This window comes from Lithobates pipiens, unplaced genomic scaffold, assembly GCF_037356315.1.
Source record: "Lithobates pipiens isolate NorthernLeopardFrog02 unplaced genomic scaffold, aLitPip1_a1.2 Scaffold_1, whole genome shotgun sequence".
Taxonomy (NCBI): Eukaryota; Metazoa; Chordata; class Amphibia; order Anura; family Ranidae; genus Lithobates; species Lithobates pipiens.
In genome coordinates, this window is record NW_027507685.1 from 50,429,937 (window position 1) to 50,454,554 (window position 24,618).

Sequence of the window (24,618 nt, forward strand, 5' to 3'; positions counted from 1 at the left end):
GGCTGGGGACCCCTGAGTTGGTGGACACTTTGGGGGGGGGGGGGGGCAGCCTTGTATATGGGGATTCCACCATTCTATGGATCGGGGGCCCCTGTATATTGTTCTCTGCAGCCTTGTCAGCCGGTCCCAGCCACATTGCTACCCATTAATAGACGCTCACAGACCAGCACCTGGTAGAGACGTGGCAGGAGGGACTCCTAAGGGTGAGTGATGGCATGTAAACCTGCAAGACCTAGTGAACCCCTAGAAGAGTGAGTGTGGCTCCACCCACCATATTCTGGGGTCACCGATGAGTCCGGACTCCATATTCTGGGGTGTGGGGTCACCAGTGAGATCAGCCTCCATATTCCAGGATCACCAGTAAGCCCGGCCTCCATATTCTGGAATGTGGGGTCACCAGTGAGATCAGCCTGCATATTTTGGGGTCACTGAGTCCGGACTCCATATTCTGCACTGTGGGGTCACCGCTGGAGCCAGCCTCCATATTCTGGGGTGTGGGGTCACTGGCCTCCATATTCTGGGGTGTGGGGTCACCGGTGGAGCCGGCCCCCATATTCTGCACTATGGGGTCACCGGTGTAGCCGGCCTCCATATTCTGGGGTGTGGGGTCACTGGCCTCCATATTCTGGTGTGTGGGGTCACCGGTGTAGCCGGCCTCCATATTCTGGGGTGTGGGGTCACTGGCCTCCATATTCTGGTGTGTGGGGTCACCGGTGTAGCCGGCCTCCATATTCTGGGGTGTGGGGTCACCGGCCTCCATATTCTGCACTGTGGGGTCACCGGCCCCCATATTCTGCACTATGGGGTCACCGCTGGAGCCGGCCTCCATATTCTGGGGTGTGGGGTCACCGGCCCCCATATTCTGCACTGTGGGGTCACCGCTGGAGCCGGCCTCCATATTCTGGGGTGTGGGGTCACTGGCCTCCATATTCTGGTGTGTGGGGTCACCGGTGTAGCCGGCCTCCATATTCTGGGGTGTGGGGTCACTGGCCTCCATATTCTGGTGTGTGGGGTCACCGGTGTAGCCGGCCTCCATATTCTGGGGTGTGGGGTCACTGGCCTCCATATTCTGGGGTGTGGGGTCACCGGTGGAGCTGGCCTCCATATTCTGGGGTGTGGGGTCACTGGCCTCCATATTCTGGGGTGTGGGGTCACCGGCCTCCATATTCTGCACTGTGGGGTCACCGGCCCCCATATTGTGCACTGTGGGGTCACCGCTGGAGCCGGCCTCCATATTCTGGGGTATGGGGTCACTGGCCTCCATATTCTGGGGTGTGGGGTCACCGGCCTCCATATTCTGGGGTGTGGGGTCACCGGCCTCCATATTCTGCACTGTGGGGTCACCGGCCCCCATATTGTGCACTGTGGGGTCACCGCTGGAGCCGGCCTCCATATTCTGGGGTATGGGGTCACTGGCCTCCATATTCTGGGGTGTGGGGTCACCGGCCTCCATATTCTGGGGTGTGGGGTCACCGGCCTCCATATTCTGGGGTGTGGGGTCACCGGCCTCCATATTCTGCACTGTGGGGTCACATATTATAAGATCAAAAACAGGCAGTGGTAAAAAAAAAAAAAAAAAATCTTATAGTAAGTGCATATAGTGGCTCTCCTACTATGTATATTCATTGTGGCCAAAATTGGTGTGTTTCTTGCGTAGGACCGCTGAGCCTTGTTGTTCACAGCTTGAAGCCATGATTTTTCTTCACCAGTGAAGAAAATCTTGGGGTGGGCGGGGACGTTCTCACCATCTGTTCAGCTCCGCCCGCCCACCCGCAAGTCTCCGCCCACTCGAGGCTATAATTTTTCTCCACCGTGAGCATAAATCTACAGCGCATGCGCTGTTAAGGGCAGGGGATTGACACATGCGCAGTAAAGGCCCGCCGTCAGCTGTGCGAATGACGTAGCCTCACCGGAAGTGACGGGGTGAGTGAAAATCACGGGTCGCATGAAATTTTACAACACCGGCTTCTACAGCCCGCCTCCGGCCTCCCTGACCCGGGCGTGCTTGTCACTTCCGCCGAGCCTGCCTCTTCTACTTCCTTCCGGAGCTCCGGACTCGGCGGAGGATCCGGGACCCACCCTGAGAGGAGAGGTGAGATGTACGGAACCCTGGGCCCGGCATAGACAAGGCTTGTGCATGGCAGGAGACCGGCCCGTGCTGTCCCCCTATCTGTACTGTCTGTATAGAGGGAGCCCCCTGTCTGTGTGGAGGGGGGAGCCCCCTATCTGTAGAGGGAAGCCCCCTATCTGTACTGTCTGTATGGAGGGGGATACCCCCTATCTGTACTGTCTGTATGGAGGGGGGGCCCTATTTGTACCGTCTGTATGGAAGGAGGGAGCCCCCTATCTGTACCGTCTGTATGGAAGGGGGGAGCCCCCTATCTGTACCGTCTGTATGGAAGGGGGGAGCCCCCTATCTGTACCGTCTGTATGGAAGGGGGGAGCCCCCTATCTGTACCGTCTGTATGGAAGGGGGGAGCCCCCTATCTGTACCGTCTGTATGGAAGGGGGGAGCCCCCTATCTGTACCGTCTGTATGGAAGGGGGAGCCCCCTATCTGTACCGTCTGTATGGAAGGGGGGAGCCCCCTATCTGTACCGTCTGTATGGAAGGGGGGAGCCCCCTATCTGTACCGTCTGTATGGAAGGGGGGAGCCCCCTATCTGTACCGTCTGTATGGAAGGGGGGAGCCCCCTATCTGTACCGTCTGTATGGAAGGGGGGAGCCCCCTATCTGTACCGTCTGTATGGAAGGGGGAGCCCCCTATCTGTACCGTCTGTATGGAAGGGGGGAGCCCCCTATCTGTACCGTCTGTATGGAAGGGGGGAGCCCCCTATCTGTACCGTCTGTATGGAAGGGGGGAGCCCCCTATCTGTACCGTCTGTATGGAAGGGGGGAGCCCCCTATCTGTACCGTCTGTATGGAAGGGGGGAGCCTCCTATCTGTACCGTCTGTATGGAAGGGGGGAGCCCCCTATCTGTACCGTCTGTATGGAAGGGGGGAGCCCCCTATCTGTACCGTCTGTATGGAAGGGGGGAGCCCCCTATCTGTACCGTCTGTATGGAAGGGGGGAGCCCCCTATCTGTACCGTCTGTATGGAAGGGGGGAGCCCCCTATCTGTACCGTCTGTATGGAAGGGGGGAGCCCCCTATCTGTACCGTCTGTATGGAAGGGGGGGAGCCCCCTATCTGTACCGTCTGTATGGAAGGGGGGAGCCCCCTATCTGTACCGTCTGTATGGAAGGGGGGAGCCCCCTATCTGTACCGTCTGTATGGAGGGGGGGGGACGCCCCTTTTCTGTACCGTCTGTATGGAGGGGGGGGACGCCCCTTTTCTGTACCGTCTGTATGGAGGGGGGGGACGCCCCTTTTCTGTACCGTCTGTATGGAAGGGGGGGACGCCCCTTTTCTGTACCGTCTGTATGGAGGGGGGGTGCCCCTTCTCTGCACCCCTCTCTGTACCGTCTGTATGGAGGGGGGGGACGCCCCCTCTCTGTACCGTCTGTATGGAGGGGGGGGGGGGAACGCCCCCTCTCTGTACCGTCTGTATGGAGGGGGGGGGAACGCCCCCTCTCTGTACCGTCTGTATGGAGGGGGGGGGGAACGCCCCCTCTCTGTACCGTCTGTATGGAGGGGGGGGGGAACGCCCCCTCTCTGTACCGTCTGTATGGAAGGGGGGAGCCCCCTATCTGTACCGTCTGTATGGAAGGGGGGAGCCCCCATCTGTACCGTCTGTATGGAAGGGGGGAGCCCCTTATCTGTACCGTCTGTATGGAAGGGGGGAGCCCCCTATCTGTACCGTCTGTATGGAAGGGGGAGCCCCCTATCTGTACCGTCTGTATGGAAGGGGGAGCCCCCTATCTGTACCGTCTGTATGGAAGGGGGGAGCCCCCTATCTGTACCGTCTGTATGGAAGGGGGGAGCCCCCTATCTGTACCGTCTGTATGGAAGGGGGGAGCCCCCTATCTGTACCGTCTGTATGGAAGGGGGGAGCCCCCTATCTGTACCGTCTGTATGGAAGGGGGGAGCCCCCTATCTGTACCGTCTGTATGGAAGGGGGGAGCCCCCTATCTGTACCGTCTGTATGGAAGGGGGGAGCCCCCTATCTGTACCGTCTGTATGGAAGGGGGGAGCCCCCTATCTGTACCGTCTGTATGGAAGGGGGGAGCCCCCTATCTGTACCGTCTGTATGGAAGGGGGGAGCCCCCTATCTGTACCGTCTGTATGGAAGGGGGGAGCCCCCTATCTGTACCGTCTGTATGGAAGGGGGGAGCCCCCTATCTGTACCGTCTGTATGGAAGGGGGGAGCCCCCTATCTGTACCGTCTGTATGGAAGGGGGGAGCCCCCTATCTGTACCGTCTGTATGGAAGGGGGGAGCCCCCTATCTGTACCGTCTGTATGGAAGGGGGGAGCCCCCTATCTGTACCGTCTGTATGGAAGGGGGGAGCCCCCTATCTGTACCGTCTGTATGGAAGGGGGGAGCCCCCTATCTGTACCGTCTGTATGGAAGGGGGGAGCCCCCTATCTGTACCGTCTGTATGGAAGGGGGGAGCCCCCTATCTGTACCGTCTGTATGGAAGGGGGGAGCCCCCTATCTGTACCGTCTGTATGGAAGGGGGGAGCCCCCTATCTGTACCGTCTGTATGGAAGGGGGGAGCCCCCTATCTGTACCGTCTGTATGGAAGGGGGGAGCCCCCTATCTGTACCGTCTGTATGGAAGGGGGGAGCCCCCTATCTGTACCGTCTGTATGGAGGGGGGGGGACGCCCCTTTTCTGTACCGTCTGTATGGAGGGGGGGGGGGACGCCCCTTTTCTGTACCGTCTGTATGGAGGGGGGGGACGCCCCTTTTCTGTACCGTCTGTATGGAAGGGGGGGACGCCCCTTTTCTGTACCGTCTGTATGGAGGGGGGGGTGCCCCTTCTCTGCACCCCTCTCTGTACCGTCTGTATGGAGGGGGGGGACGCCCCCTCTCTGTACCGTCTGTATGGAGGGGGGGGGGGGAACGCCCCCTCTCTGTACCGTCTGTATGGAGGGGGGGGGGAACGCCCCCTCTCTGTACCGTCTGTATGGAGGGGGGGGGGGAACGCCCCCTCTCTGTACCGTCTGTATGGAGGGGGGGGGAACGCCCCCTCTCTGTACCGTCTGTATGGAGGGGGGGGAACGCCCCCTCTCTGTACCGTCTGTATGGAGGAGGGGGGGAACGCCCCCTCTCTGTACCGTCTGTATGGAGGGGGGGGGGGAACGCCCCCTCTCTGTACCTTCTGTATGGAGGGGGGGGGGAACGCCCCCTCTCTGTACCGTCTGTATGGAGGGGGGGGGGGAACGCCCCCTCTCTGTACCGTCTGTATGGAGGGGGGGGGGGAACGCCCCCTCTCTGTACCGTCTGTATGGAGGGGGGGGGGGAACGCCCCCTCTCTGTACCGTCTGTATGGAGGGGGGGGGGAACGCCCCCTCTCTGTACCGTCTGTATGGAGGGGGGAACGCCCCCTCTCTGTACCGTCTGTATGGAGGGGGGAACGCCCCCTCTCTGTACCGTCTGTATGGAGGGGGGTTGGGAACGCCCCCTCTCTGTACCGTCTGTATGGAGGGGGGTTGGGAACGCCCCCTCTCTGTACCGTCTGTATGGAGGGGGGTTGGGAACGCCCCCTCTCTGTACCGTCTGTATGAAGGGGGGGGAACGCCCCCTCTCTGTACCGTCTGTATGGAGGAGGGGAGAGAAAGAGTCCCCTATCTGTACCATCTGTACATGCAATATTGGCATATTCCACACGGGCAGTCGTTGATTTGAATGGCTGTATGTCACTGTACTCCATGCATATAGCGATGCTAGTGTAAGCACAAGTACAATGTACGGGCATATGCAAAAAAAATTTTGCGTACCCCTATAAACTGTACTCTTACATACACGGGTATGTCATTTTTTTAGAGAGGCATCAGTGTTTAGAAGAGTGTGGCCTGGAATTTTATGTCCAGGATATTTTCAGCTTTTTACTGTTTGTAAGCATGAGGTCTAAAAAGGATTCTCACTTGTTCCTTTAAGAAGAAGCAGCGCAGGCGTGGCCTGTGTGCCCCTGGTCCCTCGCTGGGCAGGCGTGGCCTGTGTGCCCCTGGTCCCTCGCTGGGCAGGCGTGGCCTGTGTGCCCCTGGTCCCTCGCTGGGCAGGCGTGGCCTGTGTGCCCCTGGTCCCTCGCTGGGCAGGCGAGGTCTGTGTGCCCCTGCCATAATGAAGATTTTTTTTTTTTAATCTTTCTTTTATGTTCAGGAGTAGTGAAACTTCATTGCAGCAAGGGTGAGATCTTCCTGCAGGAGGTTCTGCGAGATCCACAAACCTTTGCTCCATCTACTGGTGGGCACTAAGCTATTTGGAAAATGCTGGCTGAAGAAGGTCTCAAATACTAAATGTTTTGGTAGTAGATCTTTGGTCCTTTTTTTTTTTTTTTTTTTTTTTTTTTATATGTGCGCTAGATAAGCATCCTTTATTTTTTGCAGCACTGTAGTTATTCATGAGCGAAACATTGAAATGAAGTGTGTGTTGGTGGCTGTGGTTTGATAGGGTGTGGTGACAATTTAGTTTAGTGTTGAGATGACTGCTATTTATGTGTACTAATAAATATGGACTAGATTAAAATTATGTGGTGTGCAACCAAGGAAGCAGATACAACCCAAAATACAATATGTGTACTACTCGCTATAATTATTCTCTTATAGATATCTCTGCCCAGAACCACACTACAATTCTGAGTAATCAGTGGTTTGTATTCATTATGCAGTCTACTGCAGCTTACATGTTATTAAAAGCAGTTCAGGTGAAGTTACGGTAACTAGTTCCAGGCCATTTCTGGCACTCCTCTCCTATATGTAAAAATCTAAATTTTTATTTTTTTTTGCTAGAAAATCACGTAGAACCCCGAAAAATTATATATATGTTTAAGGCAGAGGGGCTATAAAATAAAATGGTGGCATCGCAATTTTTTTTATGTCACGCGGCATTTACAAAGTGATTTTTCAAATGCTTTTTTCTTTAGAGAAAATACACTTTAATGAATTATAATGGCAAAAAATCCAATATATAAGCCAATTTTTCGGTAAACTATAAAAGATGATATGCCAAGTAAATAGATACCTAACATGTCACGCTTTAAAATTGTAAATGCTTGCGGAATGGCTGCAAACGACGGTACTTAACCACTTCCTGACCAGCATACATCGGCAGAATGGCATGGACAGGCAAATGGGTGTACCTGTACGTCCCTTTTAAATTTGCCACCTTGCCATCACGCGCCGGACGGGACCTCTGTGAGTCGGATCGTGGGTTCCGTGGACTCAATCGCTGCGGGGATACCCACGATCGTCTCACGCGGAGGAAGAACTGCCTAGTGACTGTGTCACTGATCTCTGCTCCCCCCCCCCCCCCACAGTTAGAAATGTGCCCCAGGACACACTTAACCGCTACACTGTCACCTAGTGGTTAATCCCTTGACTACCAGTGACATTTTTACAGTAATCAATGCAATTTTATAGCATCGATCGCTGTATTAATGTCAATGGTCCCAAAAATGTGTCAAAATTGTCCGATGTGTCTGCCAAAATGTTGCAGTCACGATAAAAATCGCTGTTTACCGCCATTACTAGTAAAAAAAAAAAAAAAAAAAAAAAATTATTAATAAAACTATCCTGTTTTGTAGACGCTATAACTTCTGCGCAATCACTCGCTTATTGTGATTTTTTTATTTATTTATTTTTTTTTACCAAAAATATGTAAAGGAATACGTATCGGCCTAAACTGAGGGGGGAAAATGTTTTTTTTCATATATTTTTGGGGGGATATTTATTATAGCAAGAAGTTAAAAATAATGCTTTTTTTTTTTTTTTTGTTTATAGCGCAAAAAATAAAAACCGCAGAGGTGATCAAATACCACCAAAAGAAATCTCTATTTGTGGGGAAAAAAAGGATGGCAATTTTGTTTGTGAGCCACGTCGCACAACTGCTCAATTGTCAGTTAAAGCGACGCAGTGCCGAATCGCAAAAATGATCTGGTCAGGAAGGGGTTAAATCCTTCCGGGGCTGAAGTGGTTAATGCATTCCATGCATTAGGGTGAAAAACCTACTGTGGTGCTACAGCTCATCCGAGCCCCCATTTTTACTTACCGTAAATTGACCCCAATCTTTCTCCAGCCAGGAACAAGCACACCAGCACTAGCTGGTGTCTCGTGTCCTGGTTGGATAGATTGATAGCAGCGCAGCCATTGGTTCCCACTGCTGTCAATCAAATCCAATGACTTGGAGCTAGGGGGTGGGGCAGAATCTCTTCCTTTTTTTTTTTTTTTGTAAAAGGACACAGATTAAGGACTTGGGAGCACACCCGCATGGGTGTCCACCAAGGACAGCGCTTTTCCAACGTGGACACTCGATGCGGAGGGGAGTCACTAGCACCGCTGTGGGACCCCAGAACGAGGGTTTTCAACCCCTTTAAGAATCCACATAGGCGACACTTTAATTTTTTATTTTTTTTAACAGCTTACCAGTTTAGAGTTGCAGAAGAGTTCTAGCACTAGAATTATCGCTCTCTATAAAATTTGTATATGCGGGCGTGACCTACGTCTGCTTTTGCACGAGGGGACAGGGGCCCTTTCAATTTATATTTTTACACTGTCCTTCTTTTTTTTTTTTTTTAAATCACTTTTATTCCTATCACAACAATCGTAAATATCCCTTGTGATAGAAATAAGTCATGACCGGTCCTCTTTATCGAGACATCGATAAGACCCCAGATCTCCTCTACCTTGGAAATCATGAGATCAATTAAAAAAAAAAAAATTATCTCTGACGTCGCTTCAGGCCTCCCAGGATCATAGAGATGGCTGGGTACCATCCGATCCTTGGCCAGATCTATGGTAACCCTGTTGCACCGCCAGATCAGATACTGTGCTCCCTGATCACACAGGAAGGCTGACCAGAAAGGTGGCGGTGGGAGGTTGAGGGACATCTACGCCCACTGCCTGTAAAAGCAATCCAGTGGCAAATCTGCTGCTAGGATGACTTTTACAAAACACAGAGAATTGCTGGCTGAAAAAATACAAAATAAAAATAAAATAAAAAAGGTACCAGGATGATGCCTGCAGCCACAGGCAGATGTAAGGCATGGATCGCCACCCTTGGGGAAGTGGTTAAAGTGGAACTAAAGACAAAACTTTCTATTTTATATAGCGTAAGGGAAGGTTATTACCCCTCTCAATTTGCTGTTTGTTTGTTTTTTTTAATTTTTTTTATTTTGCCATCTGTGTCCCTTTTGGGGAGATTTTCCTTTACGTCCTGTCTCATAGTCAGATCAGGAAATGAGAGGAAATCCCTCTAAAGTGAGGGAATATAAGGATGTCACCAGTGCTAGTGTCCCCACTAAAAGATTTCCCCTCTATTCCTGATTTTCTTTCCGTTTTCTTTAAATTTCTCAGTCATAAAGGTAAACATGGCAAATGGAGAAGGTGAATCTCCCTAACGGGGGTGCGCAGACAGCAATCAAAACCTGACTGGTGTTCTAGTCCCTCTCTATTCTATCCAAAACAAAGAATAAAAAAGTTTTGCCTTTTTAGTTTTGAATCACAATCAGAAATTTAATGTTGTTTACCCTCTCAAGCGCCCATATAAAATTGATTAGCCATGTTTGATTATATAAAAACAATATTTAGAAAATCTGTGACTTGCATGCTCTTCATAAGAGTGACTGCTTTCATCTCTACACATCCTCATTGTAGATGTAATGTAGCCACCCTTCTTGGTGTGTTCTCGATGTGTCCTTTGCACCCGACCCCACCGCATTTATCTTCTTTCAGCTGTAAAACCAATAACTCCCTGGCCTAATTGACTGACAGCAGGTCCAGGAATCGGCTACCAAGTTGCTGGCTGTCCCCTTCACTTGCAGAAGGTACCAGAAAATGTGTTCTAGTGTGTGTGCATTGCCGAATGGGCACAAGTAATCCCGGGAGATGTAGCATGAGGTGAGCGGAGTGCATATTACTGTGATTAAATAGTTCATGCACTGCTCAGACTGGTAGTTCAAACCAGCGCTCTGGAGGTTTGCGGGTAAGCTGAAAATTAGGATAATGGAGACAGCAATGATGGCCCATTGACACTAAAGTATTCCATGGGGTGCGTTAATGTACACGTTTCAACTATATATATATATATATATATATATATATATATATATATATATATATATATATATATATATATATATATATATAATACATGCATGTGTGTGGCGCACCATAACGCAGGGTATATGCATTGTGGTGTACAGTGCAATGTGTTGGGTTTCCATTCACAATGAACTGCACTGCATATAGAGCAGGTGGGTTGCTGTGTGTTAAAACACAATCTCCTAGTAGTGTCAGTTTCTATAAAATTGGGTGACTTATGCCGCGTACACACGACCAGACTTATGTCCGACAGACTTCCAAAGGAGTTCTGCCGGAGTTCTGACAGAGTTCTGACGGACTTTCCGAATGAGCGGACTTGGCCACACACAATCACACCAAACTCCGACGGATTCGAACGTGATGATGTACGACTGGACTCGAATAAGGAAGTTCATAGCCAGTAGCCAATAGCTGCCCTAGTGTCGGTTTTAGTCCGTCGGAATAGCATACACACGAGCAAATTTTTCGGTAGGAACTGGGTCTGGCAGAGTTCTGGCGGAAAAATTTGAAGCATGTTCCATTTCTAAAGTCTGTCAGACTTTTGTGAATCAAAAGTCCGTTGCAGCCCACACACGATCGAATAGTCTGCCGGAATCATTCCGTCAGACTTTGGATGTTGAAAAGTCCGCTCGTGTGTACGGGGCTTTACTGCTGACATTCCCATTGGCCCATGCCTTGAAATGGCAATCATTTGTCTATGTCTGTAGTTTGAGTGCCCTCAATGCAGGAGGTCTACAGAGTGCGTCACTTACTTATAAGGGTAATGCAGGCCATATACGGAGCAAATTTCCTGCAACCACAGGCTGTGTTGACAGGGGAATTCCTCCCGCCGTGCCATTTTCTTCTCCCAGCTGGGCAGGGCAAGCTGTCCTAGACTAGACAGTAATTGTTGCTAGCCGTAATTGCATGCAAAATCTGGCATGCTGGTTGTACTCAAGTTGATCTATCAACTTGGTACATTCAGCCTGCCCATACATGGTTTGACTCTTGGCCAGTTCCTGCTGAACCGGCCGAGATTCAAACAGTCTATGGCTGACCTTAAAGAGGAAGTAAACTCTGCTTAAAAAAAAAAAAAATCCCCCTTCCCTGCAAAGTAAAGGCATACTGTGCTAGACATGTGCATTCGTTTTCGTCCGAATGCATTTTCGTCCGAATTTCAGCTATTTTCGTTTTCGTTTTGACAAACGATAACGAAAGCACAAAATCCGAAAAACAAAAGATCCGACATAAATGCTTAATTTTCGTTTTCATTGTTACAACAGTTCGATATAGAATAGGAGATTCGACATGACTCTGACAATAACAATCTGTCTATAGAACCTGTGGCCGAATGTGCCTAACCTTACCTCTATTAGTCCAAGATTATATAGAGAAAATATTCGACAGAGAAAAAAGATTTGACAGAGAGAAAAGATTCTGCAAGTTACTGTCCTAAAAAGTGTTTGGGGACCCGGGTCCTGCCCCAGGGGACATGTATCAATGCAAAAAAAAGTTTTAAAAACGGCCGTTTTTTCGGGAGCAGTGATTTTAATAATGATTAAAGTGAAACAATAAAAGTGTAATGTTCCTTTAAATTTCGTAGGGGGGGGGGGGGGTTGTCTATAGTATGCCTGTGAAGGGGCTCATGTTTCTGGTGCTTAGAACTGTCCCTGCACAAAGAGTCATTTATGCAGGAAAAAAAGTCCTTTAAAATCACTCGCAGCTATTATGAATTGTCGGCTCCGTAATACAAAGAACACTCATTGAAAGTCATTGATAAAAAAATAAATAAATAAAATAAAAAGCGTGGGGGTCCCCCAAATTCAATTACCAGGCCCTTCAGGTCTGGTATGGATATTAAGGGGAACCCTGCCTCAAATTTAAGAAAAAATTTGATGTGGGGTTCCCCCTAAATATCCATAACCAGACCCTTCAGGTCTGGTATGGATATTAAGGGGAACCCCGCGTCAAATTTAAAAAAAAATTGACGTGGGGTTCCCCCTAAAAATCCATACCAGACCCTTTATCCGAGCACGCAACCTGGCAGGCCGTACCAGGCCACATGCCCTCAACATTTGGAGGATGCTTTGGGGGTCTGTGACCCCTCAAAGCACCTTGACCCCATGTTGATGAGGACAAGGGCCTCATCCCCACAACCGTGGCCGGTGGTTGTGGAGGTCTGCGGGCGGGGGGCTTATCAGAATCTGGAAGCCCCCTTTAACAAGGGGACCCCCAGATCCCGCCCCCCCCTGTTTGAAATGGTAAGGGGGTACAAAAGTACCCCTACCATTTCACAAATAAAGTGTAAAAAATGGTTAAATAAAACAAATACACTTTTGAAAAATTCCTTTATTAAAAATAAAAAAATAAAAAAAAGATTCCAGCGGCGGTAATCCACTCTTGCTATCCAGCGACGGACGGTCATCTCTCCAGCGATGGCTCATCTCATCCAGCGCAGCGAATCCATCCTTCTTCTGTCTCCGTGGAGGAGACACTGCAGGCATTCCGGCGGCCTGACGTTTCTTATATACGGAGGGCGGGGCCACCCGTCACCTGACCCCGCCCCCCTCTGACGCAAGGGGAAACCCGGGGTTCCCCGTGACGTATGGGCGACCCCGCCCCCCTCTGATGTAACGGAAACCTGCCTGTGTTACATCAGAGGGGTGCGGGGTCACCCATACGTCACGGGGAACCCTGGGTTTCCCCTTGCGTCAGAGGGGGGCGGGGTCAGGTGACGGGTGGCCCCGCCCTCCGTATATAAGAAACGTCAGGCCGCCGGAATGCCTGCAGTGTCTCCTCCACGGAGACAGAAGAAGGATGGATTCGCTGCGCTGGATGAGATGAGCCATCGCTGGAGAGATGACCGTCCGTCGCTAGGATAGCAAGAGTGGATTACCGCCGCTGGAATCTTTTTTATTTTTTATTATATTTTTAATAAAGGAATTTTTCAAAAGTGTGTTTGTTTTATTTAACCATTTTTTACACTTTCTTTGTGAAATGGTAGGGGTACTTTTGTACCCCCTTACCATTTCAAACAGGGGGGGGGCGGGATCTGGGGGTCCCCTTGTTAAAGGGGGCTTCCAGATTCTGATAAGCCCCCCGCCCGCAGACCTCCACAGCCACGGTTGTGGGGATGAGGCCCTTGTCCTCATCAACATGGGGACAAGGTGCTTTGAGGGGTCACAGACCCCCAAAGCATCCTCCCAATGTTGAGGGCATGTGGCCTGGTACGGTTCAGGAGGGAGGGGGGGCCGCTCTCTCGTCCCCCCCTCTTTTCCTGCGGCCTGCCAGGTTGCGTGCTCGGATAAAGGGTCTGGTATGGATTTTTAGGGGGAACCCCACGTCAATTTTTTTTTAAATTTGAGGCAGGGTTCCCCTTAATATCCATACCAGACCTGAAGGGCCTGGTAATTGAATTTGGGGGACCCCCACGCTTTTTTTTATTTTTTTTTTTTTTTATTTTTTTTATTTTTTTTATCAATGACTTTCAATGAGTGTTCTCTGTATTACGGAGCCGACAATTCATAATAGCTGCGAGTTATTTTAAAGGACTTTTTTTCCTGCATAAATGACACTTTGTGCAGGGACAGTTCTAAGCACCAGAAACATGCGCCCCTTCACAGGCATACTATAGACAACCCCCCACTACGAAATTTAAAGGAATATTACACTTTTATTGTTTAACTTTAATCATTATTAAAATCACTGCTCCCGAAAAAACGGCCGTTTTTTAAAACTTTTTTTTGCATTGATACATGTCCCCTGGGGCAGGACCCGGGTCCCCAAACACTTTTTAGGACAGTAACTTGCAAATTGGCCTTTAAAATTCGCACTTTAGATTTTGAACGTTGGAGTCCCATAGACTTTAATAGGGTTCTAAAGTATGCTATATACTAGCTCCGTCGAATCTTCTTTATACATTCGACAGACACCATAAGCCTTCAAAGACAGATTCGACCGTAATTCATGTGGATTTTCGGACGAATGCAATTTTTGAACGAAAAACGAAATAAATAAAAACGAATTTCGGGAGTAACTAAATAAATTAAGTTTTCGGACGAAAACGAAATTCCGAAACTAAATATTTTACTCTGCACATGTCTATACTGTGCTAGTGTGCATCACATATAAATGACACTTAACTGCAAACGAAGCCAGAGTCGTCTCTGCTGCAGGCCGCATCCATCTTTGCCCGTTTTCCTTCCGAGCGTATGGACTCTGCGCATGTGCGCGGGAGCTGCCAGTCATGCCACGTGCTCCTGGAGAAATGGCACGGGCGGCTGTTCCTTCAGAGCTCATGCACCGATTATATTATCGGAGCAGTATACAGTAAAATATCCTAAACCGTACATGTTTAGGAGATGTTGCAGTACCTCTAGGTAAGCTTTATTCTAGACTTACCCATAGGTACAAACATTAATGGGAGGTTTACAACCTCTTTAAGCTGCTGGCTGTATAAGTTTATTGCACTGGACAAAGGATGGTGGAAAAGGCTGTAGTTTCACTTAAAGTAAACCTGAAATGAGATAAATTCATGGGCTTGCACAACTGACCTTTTCCTGAAAAAGCTAGTTTCTTGGCCATTATGCTGACCCAGTGTATAGAAGCCAGAGGGTCTAGTTGACAACGAGGCAGCTAGTTTTCAGAAGTCACCAGTAGGGGCAGCTTTCATAATTTTGTCTTGAAAGGTTTCCTTTAAATTCCAAATGTACCTTTTTATAGTAAACGCGACACTGACCAACCATCTCTGGCCTTCTTAAAGAGGAAGTAAACCCTGATGGATTTACTTCCTCTTTTTTTCCCTGCAAAGGTAAAGCATAATGGACTACTATGCGAAGTCGCCGCTGATCCCTGTAGTCCGCCGCATCCATCTTGCTGGTGGCGTCTCGCAGCTCCGACCAATGACAGCGGCGAAGCCGCGATGACGTCACTCCCGCGCATGCGCACGGGAGTCGACAAATTAGGCAAATCCATTCTTGGATTTGCCGCATTTAGTGCGCCTGCGCGCCGCTGTCTACGGCGCATGCGCCGTAGGCAGCGGTGCCCATTTTCGGGCAAATATCTCCTAAACCATATAGGTTTAGGAGATATTGCTTGGACCTACAGGTAAGCCTTAATCTAGGCTTACCTGTAGGTCAAAGTGGTTTGAAGGGGTTTACTTCCTCTTTAAAGTAGAACCAAAGCCAAAACTTTTTTTGTCTTTTTATTTTGGATAATGTAAGGGAGGGTTATTACCTCTGTCAGATTTTTTTTTTTTTTTTTGCCATTTGCGTCATCACGGGGAGATTTCCCTCAACTCCCTGTGCCATAGCCACAAAAGGAAGTAATCAGGACAAATAGAGGCTAAATCGTCCCAATGGTAACATGGACGGCAACAAAAACCAGGTGTTGCAGTTCCTTTCCATTTAAACAAAAACGGAAGAAAAAGTTTTGCCTTTCCTTCTACTTTAAACTAATCTATACTGAAAATATCTCCACCCCAACTGCTTTAGTTCCTTCAGTAGGGACAGCTCAGGCCCATTCCAGATCTTCACTGTTGCCTGTGCCTTCACAGTGAGCCTTCCTAGACACCTCCATGATAAGAAATAACTCTAAGGCCCCATACACACTATTAGATTTTCTGCAGATTTTTGTCTTCAGATTTACCAAAACCATGTAGTGCAAGGGCCTGCATGATTGCATGCAAATCGGAAAACGCTTGAGGTTTGACCTCATATTAAATGGTTTTGGAAAATCTGCAGAAAATGTAATAGTGTGTATGGGGTGCTGACAGGGGAATCCCTCCTGCTGTGAGAAGACAGTGAATATTGCTAGTGGCTATAGCAGCTGCTAGTGATAATCACAAGTAAATCTGGCAGGCTGGTTGCACCCAAGTTGATTGATCTATCAACTAGGGTACATTCAGCCTGCCCATACATGGTTCAAATTTTGTCTGGTTCTTGAACTGTCTGTGACTGGCCTAAAGGTGCATCCGGCAGTAAAGAGGGTTCAGTCTGGAGAGGATGCAGACAAGGAATGGCCTTTCTCTGTCTTTCTGAGGTAAATAAACATTGGGAGAAGGGTTTTTTATTTTTCCCCCTCCAGTCAAGGCTGTCAACTTTGGTATTTCTGAGGGTCAGAGTTCTGTGAAGCAGTGACTACAAACTTTCCAGCGTGGTGAAAAATATTTTATTTCTGTTGTGTCTCCCTACTGCAGTGCATTTTGAATCGCTGTGCCAAACAAGCAAGTGAAGTCAGAACCCCTGATCTGCTTATGTTTGACTCGGTGACTTTTGTTTTGTAACCCATGCAGCTGACATGAGTGGTTATTATAGGATCATATTGCAAGAAAAAAAAGACAAAGTAGCCACCAATATGTTTTGTTATTGGGAATTAAATAATTCTGCGGTTTTCCTATTTGCCTTCTTTGGGAATAACATTTTTTTTCTTTTTGTTAAATATTCACAGGGGTCTGGAGAGATAGAGAAGGTGTCGCTGCCCTTGTATTGCGGTGGAAGGCCTCATCCACGAAACATTGGGACGTTGCGTTCTCTAAAGACACAACCTCCGGTGGACACTTCCTACTGACAGAGGATATGACCTCCTTGAAACTCCATCCATCACATTAACACCTCTCCTCCTGCTGTCGTGTTGCAGTGCATGTACAGATTGACTCTTCCTCTCTGGGTCCATGAGGGAGTACAAAGTGGTGGTGTTGGGCAGCGGAGGTGTTGGGAAGTCAGCCCTGACTGTACAGTTTGTTACAGGCACTTTTATTGAGAAGTATGACCCCACCATTGAGGATTTCTACCGGAAGGAGATTGAGGTGGACTCTTCACCCTCTGTACTGGAGATCCTGGATACAGCTGGCACAGAGCAGTTTGCCTCCATGAGGGATTTATACATTAAGAATGGGCAGGGCTTTATCTTAGTGTATAGCTTGGTGAATCAGCAGTCATTCCAGGTGAGCAGGATTTCAGCTGCAGACAAATTTCCTTCTAAAATGGGTTGTGGGCTACATCAGCCTTATCGCATGTCGGCAGGTTTCCAGCTGTGTTATGTTGTGTAATGACGGCACCTTAAAGCAAATTCCATTTGGTTAGTTCTTTTGAAATCATTAGGTGGCAATGATACTCCATTTGGGCATATGGTAGTGATAATGGCAAAATTGTTCTTGACAGCCCCCATCCTTTATTCATCATTTAGAATTAACCAGAATGGCAAATGCATTAAAATGTTGCTATTTTCAATAAGAAAACAAACCGTTGCTTAGACGTGGATCGACACAGACTAGGGTGATGAAAAAGTGTTTTTGCAAGTTTGACAACTTATCTCTATAAAGGCCCATGCAGCTGCTGTTTCATGTTGTAAAACGGGAGTCTCCCACTATTCTACATTTATCAGATGTCAAGGGATTTTCTGTTTTTATTGTGGTAACCTCTTTCAATAGGGCATGTTAAGGGCGTGGACATCTTCTTTCATATTCTCTTCACACTATTACAGCCAATAAGCACACTGAACATTTACTTGTCTTGTATTTTATGTACTGTGGCCTTGGGTAGTCTCATTTGAATTGTATTTTTTTTATTTAATTTTTTGTTCATAACAAACGTTCTACTTCCCTGCTCTGTCGGGTTTTGCAAAGAACAGCCCAAATCCTCTTCTTTGTGTTTCCATCTTTGGCGATTCTGGCCCCTCCTCTCCTGTTGAGTGCTCCCACAGCAAGCAGCTTGCTATAGGGGCAACAGAGCCGAGCCGCAGCTCCCTGTGTCCTTTCAGACACAGGGCCGCAGCCCAGCCCCCTTTCTCTCCTCATTGGCTAACTGACTTTAACAGTAGCAGGAGCCAATGGCGCTGGACTGCTGTCTCTGCCAATGAGGAGGGGAGTCCCAGACAGCATCGCTGGATCTAGATGGACCTCGGGTAAGTATGAGGGAAGCTGCTGCACACAGTTTTTATCTTAACGCATAGAATGCATTAAGATTTAAAAAAAAATTTAAATTCTGCTCTTAAAACCACTTTAAGATCTGTCCCCTTTCACCACCTATACTAGTAACACTTGAGTAGATTAGACTCTGTATATAATGTAAAGTGTAATGCTAGTAGAGCTGCACGATTCTGGCCAAAATAAGAATCATGATTTTTATTTTTTTTATTTAAAATAAAGATCATAATTCTTGCGACATAACATCTTTCACATTATACAAATTTTTTTTAGCTAACTTTACTGTTTTGTCTGTTTTGGCACTAGTACTGCTCTGCTCCATACGAGGGACCTGCAGATCTTTCACCTCAACGACAGAAGATGATTGGGGTCTGGTACACCTGACCTTGGCAGGGACCACAACTCCGTTTAGGGCTCTGTTGTGTTCGATTTGCCATTTTGGGCTCTAAATTTAGTGGTACACTAGTGCCACTAGTGAAACTCGGGTAAAAAAAGCTCCTAGGTTGTCAGCGACTGTATCAAAACGCTACCGAAAAAACTGTTAGCAATCACTGGGGGTCAGGCCTGACTCTGCGAACGCAGCAGTTATGTGTTTAGTGTTTTGTTAATGACAGCGATCAATCGATACTGCACTTGGGTGGGCTGGGCGGAGGGGCAAAATGCAGGTGCTAGCAGGTATCTGGGCTGATCACGCTAACACTCCATTTTTGGGAATCCTAAATCACTGGGGACTCTAGTATACATCTGATCAGATATCGATCCGTTCAGATACTATACCGCTAAGGGAGGTGTATGCTGCGTTCGTGGGTGTTAGCGGTACTGGCACTAACCTGATGCTGCCTGGGGCGATGCAGACCCTAAAACCTAACTTATGTCACCCGCTGGGTGATCAGGGGGTTAAACCTTTATTAGGTAATAAATGGTGGTGCCCTGACACTATAAAAAAAAAATAACCAGCGTCACCCGTAGCAGTTATACGATGATCACTGGTGAAAGGGTTAACTAGGGGGCAATCGGGGGGGTTAAAACCTTTTATTAGGTAGTATATGGGGGTACCTAACGCTATAAAAAGCTGACGGCGCACCTAAATACTTACCTGCCTAACTAGCGTCACCTGTGACACTAATGCATCGATCAGAAATATGATCGCTTAGTGACACTGGCGACGGGGGGTGTGGCTCGACGGGTGATCACGGGATTAAACCTTTATTAGGGGGGTACCCTAGACCTAAAGGGGGCTAACCTTAACTGCCCTACCACTTATAACAGTTACAATGCACCAATGCATTAACCAGTTAAAAAAAAACAAAAAAACTGCTTGGTGTCACTGTGACGGGGTGCAGGGGGGCGATTGAGTGGTGAAATGTGTGCCTGTGTATTTTACTGTAAGTGTTGTGTTGGTGCAACTCACTTTGGATGTCTTCTCTCCACGGGAGCCGGAGGGAAAAGGCTAAACAAGGAGAGATGACATCACTTCCTCTGCCGCTGTTTACATTACAGCAGCAGAGGAAGCTTTTCATTCGCCGGGAGCGATCGTGAGGGGGTGGCCATGAATCGGTGGCCTACCCCTCAGCACGGATCGCTCCTGCAATGATGCCGACTGCCTTGGGCACCGGGGGGGGGGGGGGGGGTGGGGAGCGGCACGCGATGCAAGTAAGGCAAAGGTACGTTACTTTGCCTGCCCGTGCCATTCTGCTGACGTCTATCGTCGTGAGGCGGTCGGCAAGTGGTTAAATGTTTTTTAACAAAAAAATTGCGTTTGAAAGACCTCTGAGCAAATAGTGTGACATTAAAATATTGCAACAACCGCCATTTTATTCTCTAGGGTCTCGGAGATAGAGATGTATATCTATATATATATATATATATATATATATATATATATATATATATATATACCGTATATACTCGAGTATAGGCCGACCCGAATATAAGCCGAGGCCCCCAATTTACCCCCAAAAAAACTGGCAAACTTATTGACTCGTGTATAAGCCGAGGGTGAGACATGCCTGTCCATCCCTGTGTGTCCGTCCATCCCTGTGTGTCCGTCCATCCCTGTGTGTCCGTCCATCCCTGTGTGTCCGTCCATCCATCCCTGTGTGTGTGTGTGTGTCCATCCATCCATCCATCCCTGTGTGTGTGTGTCTCCATCCATCCATCCATCCATCCCTGTGTGTGTGTGTCTCCATCCATCCATCCATCCATCCCTGTGTGTGTGTGTCTCCATCCATCCATCCATCCATCCCTGTGTGTGTGTGTGTCTCCATCCATCCATCCATCCGTGTGTGTGTGTCTCCATCCGTGTGTGTGTGTGTGTCCAGCCTACCTGTGTCCCGAGCCTTTGTCCCGAGCCTCCGTCCCGTGTCGTGCCTTGCCTTCGTCCCGTCCCGTCCCGTCCCGTGCCGTGCCTTGCCTTGCCTCCGTCCCGTGCCCTCTTCGTCGGCGGCCATTGTAAAATTCAAAAGCCGCGCCTCCTCCTTCGCCTGTGATAGGCGGAACACTGAATTTCCCAGCAGCCTGTGTTCCGCCTATCACGGACGTCGTATCATCCTCGTCCGTAGTACGAGGATGAGCGGATGCCCGTGATAGGCGGAACACAGGCTGCTGGGAAATTCAGTGTTCCGCCTATCACAGGCGAAGGCGGAGCCGGAGGCGCGGCTTTTGAATCAGAATGGCCGCTGTCTGTCTGCTCGACACGCTGATCGAGCGGGCAGACAGCGATGACTCGAGTATAAGCCGAGGGGGGCACTTTCAGCCTCAAAAAAGAGGCTGAAAATCTCGGCTTATACTCGAGTATATACGGTATATATATATATATATATATATATATATATATATATATATATATATATATAGAGAGAGATGTATATCTATGTATATCTATATATATATATATATCTATATCTACTTAATATTTATTTCGGGGTTCTAAGAATTATTCTAGTGAGCAATACAGATATAATTTTTTATCAAGCGGATTGATTTATCAAGCGGATTGATGAAATACGGACATACTGTGTGAAAGGGGCCTTACAAGAATCCTCATCTTGTAACGGCACATAAATGGCATAAGATCCGCAGGCAGCGGTCTGAAGGAACACGCACTCCACTCGAATGGCAGCAGGTGAGGTCAGAATCCATGGCTCCGCTCGTACGCATTACTTCCTACAAGACCTCGTCAGCGGGGAGGAAGAATATTTAAAGGTAAATGTTGCTATGCCAACACTGATGCCCTGTCGGCGGCGAGTGTGCAGCTTGCATGGAAGCCAGACCGCAAACGAATTAAGAATCTCTCCTCAGAACGGCATAGGGGTCACTTGTCACAGACAAAAGGCAGTAAATGATGCATAAGCAGTTTTCTATTGACATTATCATTCAAAAAAAAACAACTAACAGTGTCAGCACAGCTGTAACACTACTAAATGTATATTCTAATATACAGATCTCATATTTTTTACATTTTATTCAAAATAAAAACTTCATATGTCATGTCACCCGCAGCCACCCGATGCAGTAATGAACCTATACACAAATTCATAGCATACGTAAAAAATGCATAAAAAAAAAAAAAATTTAAAAAAACATAAAAATCAGATAAATCAAAAACAACCAGCGAGGGGAAAATAATTTACCTATCAGAAACAAAACAATTGAGATCAAACTCTACCTTTAATCCTAAAAAAGTACCCTTTGTCTCAAATATCCAGAAGGATATATCCATTTGGCTCAAACTTCTCACAAAATACCCCCCCCCCCCCCCCCAATGTTTACCAATCTTTTCTATTCTCCAAAACTTGACACCTAGGGTCTCTATCGTGATGGTTTAGACACATTATGGGACCTGAGGCCTTTTTTGATGTTACTAACATAAAAAAAGGAGTAATTTTACGGACTTTAAGGGTATCAAAAGCAGCAACCAAAATGATATCAAATAATTATTCATTGTAAAACGCGTTTTAAATAGCATAGATAAAATTAAGACCAAAAAGCTAGTGTGTAAATATAAGCCATTGGCCAAGCTATGTTGTCTTGTACTGTTCTGTCGAGGTTGATGCGTTTCACAGTCTGCTTCCTCAGGACTGTTAGGCCTACTGTTGTCAAGATATAAAGGTCCTGAGGAAGCAGACTGCAAAACGCATCGACTTGACTGCACGATCGTTGTTTGGGTGGTGTCTCCTGGATGCTCTAGAGCTGTTCCTGACGTGGTTCCTTTGTACATCCCCTGCTGATGACCCCAACCTGGACATATTCATTAAGACTACAGACTACAACCTATTGTAGTGGTGGCGGGTTCACTTGGTGAAGGGATTGGATAACCTTATCCTCAGTTGAATAATGGAGTTTCAAATGGCAGAGACTGATTTTTCTGGACTGTTTTTTTAGGTAGGTGCTTGTAACTGCCCCAGCCGCCGCACCGATCACCCCCGGTTGTCCCCCTCTGTGCTCCTTGTTCTCTGGGTCCCCCCATGTCCAGGATTTTTCAGGAAGGAGCCAGTAAATCTGTTATTTTCCAGCTCCTTCCTTTCTAAATACACAGTCAGTGATCATAACTAAGCATTGTAAACTGTTTACAATGCTTCAATTTATGAATGGAGAGGAGCCGCTGTCTCTTGCCCATTCATCTTCAGTGCAACTAAGGCTGTTGAGAAAGGGACCCCTGACATCTCACCAAAGCATATGTAAAACATTGCTATGCCTTTGGGAAATTTGCTTATCTATTTTAATCCTTTCCTGGCATATTCTCCAATTCCCAAACATTCAGCGATGATCCTGCAAGCAATTGTAGGTTCACACTCTAATCTGAGCAAACCTGTTTCTTCCCATTCATGTGCATCTAAGTATACCTACATTTTATATGGATCTGTATGCAGCAGCATTGTATGCTTTTGGTCGGCTGCTTCTAGCTATACGATAAAAAAAAAAGACAATTCTGGATCCATGATCCAATTTTTTGTTGCAAACATATAAACGTATGCATTAGATGGGGCCCACTGGAAAGCTAGTGTTTTGTCATTTCCTGGAGTTGTACTTTAAAGTATTGAACCCCATTGCATTTCATGAACTCTGCCTCCTGTACTACAGTTCCTCCCCCCTCACAGGGCAGATGTGGTTAAGTGTTGACATTAATTTTGCATTAGGACTGTCATCATGCACTGTGCTTTTTAACTTTAATGATAATGCCCTGATTATTGTTCAAGCTAATGTTTCTTCTGAACCAGTCATATCTCTTAACGGTGTGGTTTGTCTCTCCTTTCTTAATAGTCTTGTAACCTGCCCTTCTCCCTTAATGCTGTGGGTTTGGCAGAAACGCCTTTTGAAGCATGCCTCATCCCTAAATTAGAGCTAGCTATTTTGTAGAATTGGAAAACGTCGTCGTCATTTTGTAGCCGTTTTGTGCACAGTTTAATTTTTACATTACATTTCTGAAGCGCAGTGCTACAATGCCTTGTGCAACATGAGGTCTAAAAACATGCCTACATGCTTAGGGCTCTAAAGATGCATAGTACCACATGGTATGGCGTTCAGCCTTATCCAGCCACAGCCTGCCATAGACTTTTTGACAGGCTGCAGGCAACCAGGCTGAATGCTGCACGTGTCCCTTCTGGGCATACTAAAACACTGGGAGGGACACACTGCACTTAGACGGCTCATGCCGCGTACACACGACCGGACTTTCTGCCAGAAAAGGTCCGACGGTCTTTCGACAGACTTCCAAACGAACGAACTAATGTCTATTAGAAAGTCCCATTTGTTTTGAATGTGATGAAGTACGACGGGACTAGAAAAGGAAGTTCAATAGCCAATAGCTGCCCTTGCGTCGTATTTGGTCCGTCGGACCAAAATACAGACGAATGGTTTTCCCGATAGGAATTGAGTCAGTCGGACAGATTTGAAACCTGTTCTATTTCTAGGTTCGTCTGAATTTTGAAAAGAAAAACGATCGGATTATCCCACACACGATCGGAATATACGACAGAATGATTTAGGGATGCAACTAACGATTATTTTCATAATCGATTAGTTGGCCGATTATTGTTTCGCTTAATCGAATAATCGGTTAATACCCTTTAAAAAAGGGGGGAAAAAAGGTAATTTTGCTGCTATTTGTATTTTTACATTTTTTTTTTTTTTTTTTGGGCAGATTAAAAAACACAAATTGCTGCAAAAACGCATTATTACATGCTTTTCTGCAGCTTCTCCATTGAAATGTATTGAACCAAAAAAAAACAAAATAGCACCGTTTTGTGTTAAAAAAAAAAAAAAGTCCTTGTCTTTTCCAAATACGCAGCAGCTGAAAAAAATCATGGATGTGAACGTGTCCCATAGGAAACCATGTAAATGAACTGTAGTCTGTTTCTGCAAAAAGCACCAAAAAACAGAGGTGTGACCCAGGCCTGAGATGTTTAGTAACATAATGGGGTTAAAAAAAACTAAAATTTAGTACAAAAAGAGCAAATAATCGCTACTGTAAGGGGTTCATTTTTTAATATGGGACAGTGAAAGTAATATTTACAGT

General features: G+C 47.4%; 1 protein-coding gene across 2 annotated transcripts in view; it reads left to right on the forward strand.

The window, feature by feature from the left end:
* The first annotated feature begins 1,967 nt into the window (after positions 1 to 1,967).
* Positions 1,968 to 24,618, forward strand: part of RAP2C (RAP2C, member of RAS oncogene family) — a 50,788-nt gene continuing 28,137 nt past the window's right edge. Inside the window, exons 1-3 of one of the 2 annotated variants that reach the window (XM_077493947.1) lie at positions 2,076 to 2,092; positions 9,830 to 9,921; positions 16,625 to 17,120. In XM_077493947.1, coding sequence (XP_077350073.1) covers positions 16,848 to 17,120 — 273 coding nt within the window. In that variant the 5' untranslated portion in view covers positions 2,076 to 2,092; positions 9,830 to 9,921; positions 16,625 to 16,847. Of the gene's footprint in view, positions 2,093 to 9,829; positions 9,922 to 16,624; positions 17,121 to 24,618 lie in introns of both variants that reach the window. The other variant, XM_077493926.1, reaches the window with a different exon arrangement.